At 42.8% G+C, this 9,288-nt stretch overlaps 1 protein-coding gene across 3 annotated transcripts; it reads right to left on the reverse strand.

Annotated features, from left to right (window-relative positions):
* Positions 1-185: 185 nt before the first annotated feature.
* On the reverse strand, positions 186-9,288 carry LOC112233612 (tripartite motif-containing protein 55-like). 3 transcript variants are annotated; one of them, XM_024401363.2, is made up of 8 exons: positions 8,933-9,284; positions 8,359-8,528; positions 4,802-4,982; positions 4,531-4,626; positions 3,617-3,850; positions 3,487-3,509; positions 3,252-3,376; positions 186-1,387 (listed from the first exon to the last, which is right to left on the reverse strand). In XM_024401363.2, exons 1-8 carry the CDS (start codon positions 9,050-9,052, stop codon positions 1,287-1,289), a joined length of 1,050 nt encoding a protein of 349 aa, XP_024257131.1. In that variant the 5' UTR covers positions 9,053-9,284; the 3' UTR covers positions 186-1,286. The 3 variants fall into 3 exon arrangements, with proteins under 3 accessions (XP_024257131.1, XP_024257130.1, XP_024257132.1); XM_024401362.2 differs by having other exon boundaries at positions 4,802-4,985; positions 8,933-9,280; XM_024401364.2 differs by lacking the exon at positions 4,531-4,626 and having other exon boundaries at positions 4,802-4,985; positions 8,933-9,288.

Raw genomic sequence — 9,288 nt, forward strand, 5'->3', positions numbered from 1 at the left:
TTACCAAGACAACGTTGAATGTTACTGAGTGGCCTAGTTACAGTTCTGACTTAAATAGGCTTGAAAATCTATAGCAAGACTTTAAAATGGCTGTCTAGCAATGATCAACAACCAACTTCACAGAGATTGAAGTTTTTTTAATTTTTAAATTAGCAAATATTGTACAATCCAGGTGTGGAAAGCTCTTAGAGACTTACCCAGAAAGACTGAGCTGTAATTGCTGCCAAGGTGATTCTAACATGACTCATACATTTTTCATAAATATTTTCCAAATGTTCTAATTTAATTTTTCACTTTGACATTACAGTGTTTTATGTAGATCGTTGATAAAAATGAAATCAATTTGAATCCCACCTTGTAACAACAAAATGTGGAAAAAGTAAAGGGGTGTGAATACTTTCTGAAGGTACTGTATATATTATTATACTATGTGAATTCATAATGTAACCAAATATATATATATATATTTTTTAATACTTTTTCAGTAAAAAACAAAACAATAAAAGGCAAAAAAATCTTCTGGAAGTTCTTGTTTGAGATGTTCAGCTGATGATATTCTCTAATGATGTAGTTCAGACGGTGGCATCTTGCCAACTTCATTAAAGAAACAACACTGCTGCTTAGACAAAACTCTACAACGGCAGTCTGAGGGAAAACTAAAATTAGCCACAAAAAAACTACCTTGTTAGCATATTTCTTTAACAAATCAAATTTAATCAGGCTAAAAAGTCTTCCTATAGTGAACTTCCTGACTCCTGAAATGCACTCCTATTGGGAAAAAAACATGTCCACATCCAGCTGCATCCAACCACAGCTTTGGGAGGAAGTCCCAGGAGAGTTTTGTGTCAGAAGGCTCTATCTATCACCTGTGCAGGTGTGCTTTCAGGTAGATGTTGTCCATAGGCACTGATCATGGATCAGCTTAGCTTTCCCCAATCCTAACCTTAACCATGAGGAGGGAAAACTCAAAACTGACATTAGACCAATGTCCAGGAGCAACTTCATCCTACTCTTGCAGGAAGTATCTATGAGTCTGGACCAAAGATGGTGGATAAATTAAGATGTCCCTCTCAGGTCGTTTACCACTGAAAAAAAAGGATCAGTTCCGGTCTGATTAACGAGGTGGCTCTCACATAGGCTTCAATGCATTAGCAGCTGGGTTTGGTCTGCATAGTTCAATGACTCTATATGAACCAGAAAAAAACGAGGGAGTCTGATGTCTCACTTCCTCTCCATCTCTGTTTGGGCCATGGCTGATGGTTGGCTGTGCTCTGTGGTTGGCTGAGTTAATGGGCGGGGGATGGGAGTGGGGCAGCTGTTGAGGCTCCACCTCCTACTTCAGCCTCTGCCTTTCCCCCATCTACCTCCTCATACTCATCTTCGTCATCTACAGACAGAGGGATATGGAAGTGAGAGATAAATGTCTGATAAACAACAACTCAAGAACTACATATACTGCCCATGGAAAGCTTAATATACAGTTAAAGTCGGAAGTTTACATACACTTAGGTTGGACTCATTAAAACTCATTTTTCAACCACTCCACAAATTTCTTGTTAACAAAATATAGTTTTGGCAAGTCGGTTAGGACATCGGCAAGTCGGTTAGGACAAGTCGGTAAGGACATTGTTTACAGGCATATTATTTAACTTATAATTCACTGTATCACAATGCCAGTGGTTCAGAAGTTTAGATACACTAAGTTGACTGTGCCTTTAAACAGCTTGGAAAATTCCAGAAAATTATGTCATGGCTTTAGAATCTACTAATATGGTAATTGACATCATTTGAGTCAATTGGAGGTGTACCTGTGGATGTATTTCAAGGCCTACCTTCAAACTCAGTGCCATTTTGCTTGACATCATGGGAAAATCAAAAGAAATCAGCAAAGACTTCAGAAAACAAATAGTAGACCTCCACAAGTCTGGTTCATCCAATTTCCAAACGCCTGAAGGTACCATGTTCATCTGTACAAACAATTGTATTCAAGTATAAACACCATGGAACCACGCAGCCGTCATGCTGCTCAGGAGGGAGACGCATTCTGTCTCCTAGAGATGAGCGTACTTTGGTGCGAAAAGTGCAAATCAATCCCAGAACAACAGCAAAGGACCTTGTGAAGATGCTGGAGGAAACAGGTACAAAGGTATCTATATCCACAGTAAAACAAGTTCTATATCGACATAACCTGAAAGGCCGCTCAGCAAGGAAGAAGCCGCTGCTCCAAAACCACCATAAAAGAGACAGACTATGGTTTGCAACTGCACATGGGGACAAAGATCATACTTTTTGGAGAAATGTCCTCTGGTCTGATGAAACAAAAATAGAACTGTTTGGCCATAATGACCATCGTTATGTTTGGAGGAAAAAGGGGGATGCTTGCAAGCCAAAGAACACCATCCCAACCGTGAAGCATGGGGGTTGCAGCATCATGTTGTGGGGGTGCTTTGCTGCAGGAGGGACTGGTGCACTTCACAAAATAGATGGCATCATGAGGTAGGAAAATTATGTGGATATATTGAAGCAACATCTCAAGACATCAGTCAGGAAGTTAAAGCTTGGTCGCAAATGGGTCTTCCAAATGGACAATGACCCCAAGCATACTTCCAAAGTTGTGGCAAAATGGCTTAAGGACAACAAAGTTAAGGTATTGGAGTGGCCATCACAAAGCCCTGACCTCAACCCTATGGAAAATTTGTGGGCAGAACTGAAAAAGCGTGTGTGCAAGCCAGGAGGTCTACAAAGCTGACTCAGTTACACCAGCTCTGTCAGGAGAAATGGGCCAAAATTCACCCAACCTATTGTGGGAAGCTTGTGAAAGGCTACCTGAAACGTTTGACCCAAGTTAAACAATTTAAAGGCAATGCTACCAAATACTAATTGAGTGTATGTAAACTTCTGACCCATGTGATGAAAGAAATAAAAGCTGAAATAAGTCATTCTCTCTACTATTATTCTGACATTTCACATTCTTAAAATAAAGTGGTGATCCTAACTGACCTAAGACAGGGAATTTTTACTAGGATTAAATGTCAGGAATTGTGAAAATCTGAGTTTAAATGTATTTGGCTAAGGTCTATGTAAACTTCTGACTTGAACTGTAGCTTTCACCTAGCCTGTTTTCAGATCAATAAAGATGACAGCCCGGAAACAAGGAAAGTAAACCACACAAGACAATTGAGATGCACCCCACCCTGCAGGGGCAGACAGAATGAGACACAATACGATGTTTCACTACCAACTCTTCCTACCTGAGATGAAGTCAATGCTACGCAGGGCCCTGCCCTCTCTCCAGAAGTTAACGGTGTAGTGATCCATCGCCTCATATCCAAGCTCCACCTTCTCCAGGTGGGAGGTACTCAACGCCTCCCCAGTCCTGACACACACAGGGAGAGTCAGGCTTTACCTTATTGTGTATGGTTTTTAGAGATATGTACATAATGCGGTACATGATACACACTTTGTTCCGTCAGCATGTGTACTCACCTTTTAAGGAGGTCTTTTACAGTCTGTAAGACAGAGAAATGGAAAGGGTTACTCTAAATTCCTGATTTATGTGAAAAGTTGAATCAGGATTGAAGCCTGAATGTTAAGGGAGAGTGTTTGTGTCAGTCACCTGTAGGAAGACAGCCATCTCTGGTTCCTCCAAGGTCTGTATGCCTGTCTCTACGGTCTTACAGCTCTGCTCCAGGTGCTCTTTGTACTTCTTGGTTAGACCACGAATGTAGTTGAGCTTCTCTTCCTGCTCAGCCACCACCTTAGAACTTAAGTCCCTCTTCCTCTCCTCCAAGATGGCGTACAGATGGTCAAACTTCTCACACAGCTGGGACTTCTGCCTCCTGCCATTCTCCTGTGCGCAGGCAACCACACACACATGGACGGACAGACAGACGGACACAAACACACAAGCGTTTTCTCCCGTTGCCTTGCCTAATGATCATGACCCAGCTCTGAACACGACCCAGCTCTGAACACGACCCAGCTCTGAACACGACCCAGCTTTGACCATGATCCAGCTCTGAACAAGAACCAGCTCTGCATGACAATCCTGGGTAACACCACCACGGGTGACACAGAGGGGACTGGAGCCACTCCATCTTCCTCCCCAGTACAGTTGTTACTAGCTCATCAACTCCAGTGTGTGTGTGTGTGTGTGTGTGTGTGTGTGTGTGTGTGTGTGTGTGTGTGTGTGTGTGTGTGTGTGTGTGTGTGTGTGTGTGTGTGTGTGTGTGTGTGTGTGTGTGTGTGTGTGTGTCCGCTCTCTACCCATCAACTCTCCTCTTGGTTTCTCAGTGTGAGAGAGAAACGGCAGAATACTTAGTGTGTTTCTTGGTATGTGTGAGGGAGGACAAAGTGTCCGAACTCATTCATTTATTTTTGTGGGTGATAGAAACAAACAGACTTAGAACACCTTCTCATTTTTGTATATGTGTCCTCAATACAGTAACTTCCTGGTTTCAGTTGTCTGTGTTAGTGAGAGGCAGACAGACAGAGACAGAAATACAGGTGCTGCCACACTGGCCCAGTCACCTCTATGGTCCGGCAGGTCTCCTTTAACTGACTGATGATGCCCTGGATCCTGTCGTTGTTCCCCACCATCATCGCTATCCCGTCAGTCAACTCCGTCTGGGGGCACGCAGTACACGTACACACACACAGAGCCAAAACGGATCAGTCACTGAGAGAGTTGCAATGCACTGACATGCGCAGGAGGCAACTGTCCCATTTCACCTACTGTGCATCTCTTGAAGATGTTTTTCTACATCAGTCAAGACCATACAGCAGATAGTTGGGTCCTCACCTTCTGTGTCTGGTACATGCTTTTGAGCGGCGCCACCTCACAGTCCTGGTGGGCTCCAAACACCTTGCACATGGAGCAGGTGGGAACGCTGTGGGTCACACAGTAGATGTTGATCTTCTCCTCCTTGTGCTCGTGGCACATGGCCTGCTCCTCTGTCCTCTCTGGGGCCGCTGGCTTGGCGCTGCTGGAAGGGGGAGGGAGACATGATGAGACTCCCAATACTAGGGGTGCATCTTACTGTAATAGTTTAGTGGCTTCCTGTCCTGATCAGTTTCCTTCCACTGGATGTTGTGAATCAGGCTCCTGCCCATGATAACTGAACATCATTCAGTCATGATAGCCTATCAAGGTCATGATAGGCTACATCACATCCTAAGCCTTAAGCATCTGTACAAACAGTATCTAAATGGAGTGACGTGTGTGTCATACCTTAGTTTTTAGTCACCCTTCCTCCCAACACGTACGCATGCACACACACACACAAACACACATGTCGGCTGGGAATATATCATTGTGTTACTCAGACCAGAGACCTCCTGCCAACCAAATCAACCCTCTGACTCACTGTGGGACCATGGATTAATATGGGCACCAGCGGCTGGGTGACATATACACTGCCTTTAAGCACGCAAAACTACACAATAAGCAAGCGTACCTCTCCTTCTCTTTTTTCCTCTATCAAGCTAGTGAATGTCCTCAAACACACAGAGAACCCCTCAGCTCCATTCCACTCTATCCCTCTCTATGTCGAGCGAAAGAGTTTTGTCTCGTGAATAAAGTCTGAAGCGTTAAGTGTGATGTCGAGTGAAAGGACAGTAGAGAGCTAGATTACATTGCCTCAGGGTTCCTATTCTTCAAAGCAACACATTCATCTGATGGATTCTTATAGCACTAAACCCTCCAGCAGACACCATAGATAAGATGACACTCTCACTACAAAACTGCGGACACTTAGCTCATTTTAGCTAGCGGGAGTTAAATATAAACAGTAATCCGTCATGTAAATGTGATGTTTGTGATCTACGTACTTCCTTGACTGTATTTAGCTCCAGCTGTTGTCATCGCTGTGGCTTCTGGAGGGAGAACATCTGATTGAAGGACGTCATCTACTACTGTATTTCATTATTTCTTTATCAACACTATTTTATGATCTACTACTAGTCACCTTCATCAGCCACCATTTGTCTTTATAAGGCAGCCTGGAATACTTGTACCCGAGGCCAGAAAAGTAGTCAAGATTTTAGAAAACATTCAGTATGAGTGGCAGCAGGAGTTTTTCCACAGTAAAGATTGAGGCCCAGCTTTGTCTTGGTCAGGTGTCAGGTCATGTGATGAAGAATCAGAAAAAATAACACATTTCAACACATTTTTAATGTAGGCTGTATGTATCTTTTCAGAGCTATCATTATACAGTGGGGCAAAAAGTATTTAGTCAGCCACCAGTTGTGCAAGTTCTCCCACTTAAAAAGATGAGAGAGGCCTGTCATTTTCATCATAGGTACACTTCAACTATGACAGACAAAATTAGAAAAAAAAATCCAGAAAATTACATTGTAGGATTTTGAATTTATTTGCAAATTATGGTGGAAAATAAGTATTTGGTCAATAACAAAAGTTTATCTCAATACTTTGTTATATACCCTTTGTTGGCAATGACAGAGGTCAAACGTTTTCTGTAAGTCTTCACAAGGTTTTCACACACTGTTGCTGGTATTTTGGCCCATTCCTCCATGCAGATCTCCTCTAGAGCAGTGATGTTTTGGGGCTGTTGCTGGGCAACACGGACTTTCAACTCCCTCCAAAGATTTTCTATGGGGTTGAGATCTGGAGACTGGCTAGGCCACTCCAGGACCTTGAAATGCTTCTTACGAAGCCACTCCTTCGTTGCCCGAGCGGTGTGTTTGGGATCATTGTCATGCTGAAAGACCCAGCCACGTTTCATCTTCAATGCCCTTGCTGATGGAAGGAGGTTTTCACTCAAAATCTCACGATACATGGCCCCATTCATTCTTTCCTTTACACGGATCAGTCGTTCTGGTCCCTTTGCAGAAAAACAGCCCCAAAGCATGATGTTTCCACCCCCATGCTTCACAGTAGGTATGGTGTTCTTTGGATGCAACTCAGAATTCTTTGTCCTCCAAACATGACGAGTTGAGTTTTTAACAAAAGTTCTATTTTGGTTTCATCTGACCATATGACATTCTCCCAATCTTCTTCTGGATCATCCAAATGCTCTCTAGCAAACTTCAGACGGGCCTGGACATGTACTGGCTTAAGCAGGGGGACACGTCTGGCACTGCAGGATTTGAGTCTCTGGCGGTGTAGTGCGTTACTGATGGTAGGCTTTGTTACTTTGGTCCCAGCTCTCTGCAGGTCATTCACTAGGTCCCCCCGTGTGGTTCTGGGATTTTTGCTCACTGTTCTTGTGATCATTTTGACCCCACGGGGTGAGATCTTGAGTGGAGCCCCAGATCGAGGGAGATTATCAGTGGTCTTGTATGTCTTCCATACTCTAATAATTGCTCCCACAGTTGATTTCTTCAAACCAAGCTGCTTACCTATTGCAGATTCAGTCTTCCCAGCCTGGTGCAGGTCTACAATTTTGTTTCTGGTGTCCTTTGACAGCTCTTTGGTCTTGGCCATAGTGGAGTTTGGAGTGTGACTGTTTGAGGTTGTGGACAGGTGTCTTTTATACTGATAACAAGTTCAAACAGGTACCATTAATATAGGTAACAAGTGGAGGACAGAGGAGCCTCTTAAAGAAGATGTTACAGGTCTGTGAGAGCCAGAAATCTTGCTTGTTGTAGGTGACCAAATACTTATTTTCCACCACAATTTGCAAATAAATCAATTAAAAATCCTACAATGTGATTTTCTGGATTTTTTCTCTCTCATTTTGTCTGTCATAGTTGAAGTGTACCTATGATGAAATTACAGGCCTCTCTCATCTTTTTAAGTGGGAGAACTTGCACAATTGGTGGCTGACTAAATACTTTTTTGCCCCACTGTATATGTCACTGTCAATGCCCTAACTGGCCTATTTTAACAATTCACTGTTCGTCTTCATGTAAGCAATTCACTGTTCGTCTTCATGTAAGCAATTCACTGTTCGTCTTCATGTAAGCAATTCACTGTTCGTCTTTATGTAAGCAATTCACTGTTCGTCTTCATGTAAGCAATTCACTGACATATTGCAAGTAGTATTAGAGCCTGGGAATGTAATAAGATGGGTGAATAAGATAAGGAAATTACACATAAAAAAAGCATTTTCCCCTGAACTCACAAAATAGAGTAACTGGATGTTTGTATTTAGTTTGTGGTACAGCAGGACCGTGATGGTAGTGGTGATGGTAGTGTCTGAGACAGACTCTATTTCTTTTATAATTACTATTTAAAATGAATCCTGTAACAAGTACTGTAACAAGCTAGTGAGAACATGGAGAAAATGGTTTCCCCCCAGTTTGCTCATCTGTTCATGCAACTTGGCTGGAAAGTGAAGTACAGGCACTGGAAGTATTATTTTTCCCTTGGACTCCTATAGTGTACGACTCTCTCACCTGGTGGACTCCTGTTTGAACATGTCGATGATGTTCTCCACCAGCAGGTTCCTCTGGAGCCCGTAGACCCCATGGCGGTCCAGGACCACCTCGTGCCTGCAGGACGGGCACCGGAAACGGCCACCGGAGGTCACTGACCCCCCTCTGGTTGGGAGGTATGGGTTGGAGGCCTAGACAGGATAGAACAGACAGGGGCATATTAAAATGTATACCAAATGTAATACCTATTATTGTCTATGCCTAATATTTCATCTGTAATACTATAGTCACATTTGAGGCTACACAAAAATGACATGGGTGCACATAGCTGAGATTGAACACTGCAATGGCTCATGGGAAACAACAACAACAAGATAAAATAAAACACAAAATGAGAACAGTGCAGAGGTTTTGGTGTACATAGACTATGGGCATGGACAAGAAACAAACAAAAACAATATCCCTGATATACAGTAAAACTAGTTGTTATAAATAGACCAACAAATAATATAGTTTGTAGATTAAACACGGTTTAATATATATCTCTACCAGAAAATACATAGCTCTTACTTACGTTATTGCAGGACTACTTTACCTGAAAGATATCATTGGCACACTTTCTACACAGGTTGTGTTGACACGGTAAAATGACCACTGGTTTGGTAAATGTTTCCAGGCAGATGGGACAAATCAACTGCTTCTCCAAATTGTCCATGACGTTTCCCTTCTGATACACACCCACTCACTCCGTTAAGACGTTAAAAGTGTCAAATGAATAATAAGAAATGGTTAATTCGGCATTATAACGTCCCAAGCCGCTTATTTCGGAGTAAAATTGAAAAGTAGGCCCGCGGTATTTGCTCCGGTTCAAGCTGTTCCTCACACTGAGTATAGTGTGGCACCCAAACTGGCTGCTCGAGCGGGTGTCAGGGCTGTTTTTAGAAAGTGTCA

The sequence above is a fragment of the Oncorhynchus tshawytscha genome, linkage group LG29 (genome assembly GCF_018296145.1).
Source record: "Oncorhynchus tshawytscha isolate Ot180627B linkage group LG29, Otsh_v2.0, whole genome shotgun sequence".
NCBI classification, from domain to species: Eukaryota; Metazoa; Chordata; class Actinopteri; order Salmoniformes; family Salmonidae; genus Oncorhynchus; species Oncorhynchus tshawytscha.

Excerpts from the sequence above, each read along its gene's own strand:
- LOC112233612 (XM_024401362.2), bottom strand. The coding sequence starts at position 9,052 with ATGGACAATTTGGAGAAGCAGTTGATTTGTCCCATCTGCCTGGAAACA. Across the intron at positions 3,510-3,616 it reads AGATGGCTGTCTTCCTACAG|ACTGTAAAAGACCTCCTTAA; the intron begins GTGACTGACACA and ends TCTGTCTTACAG. Across the intron at positions 1,388-3,251 it reads TAGCATTGACTTCATCTCAG|ATGACGAAGATGAGTATGAG; the intron begins GTAGGAAGAGTT and ends CTCTGTCTGTAG.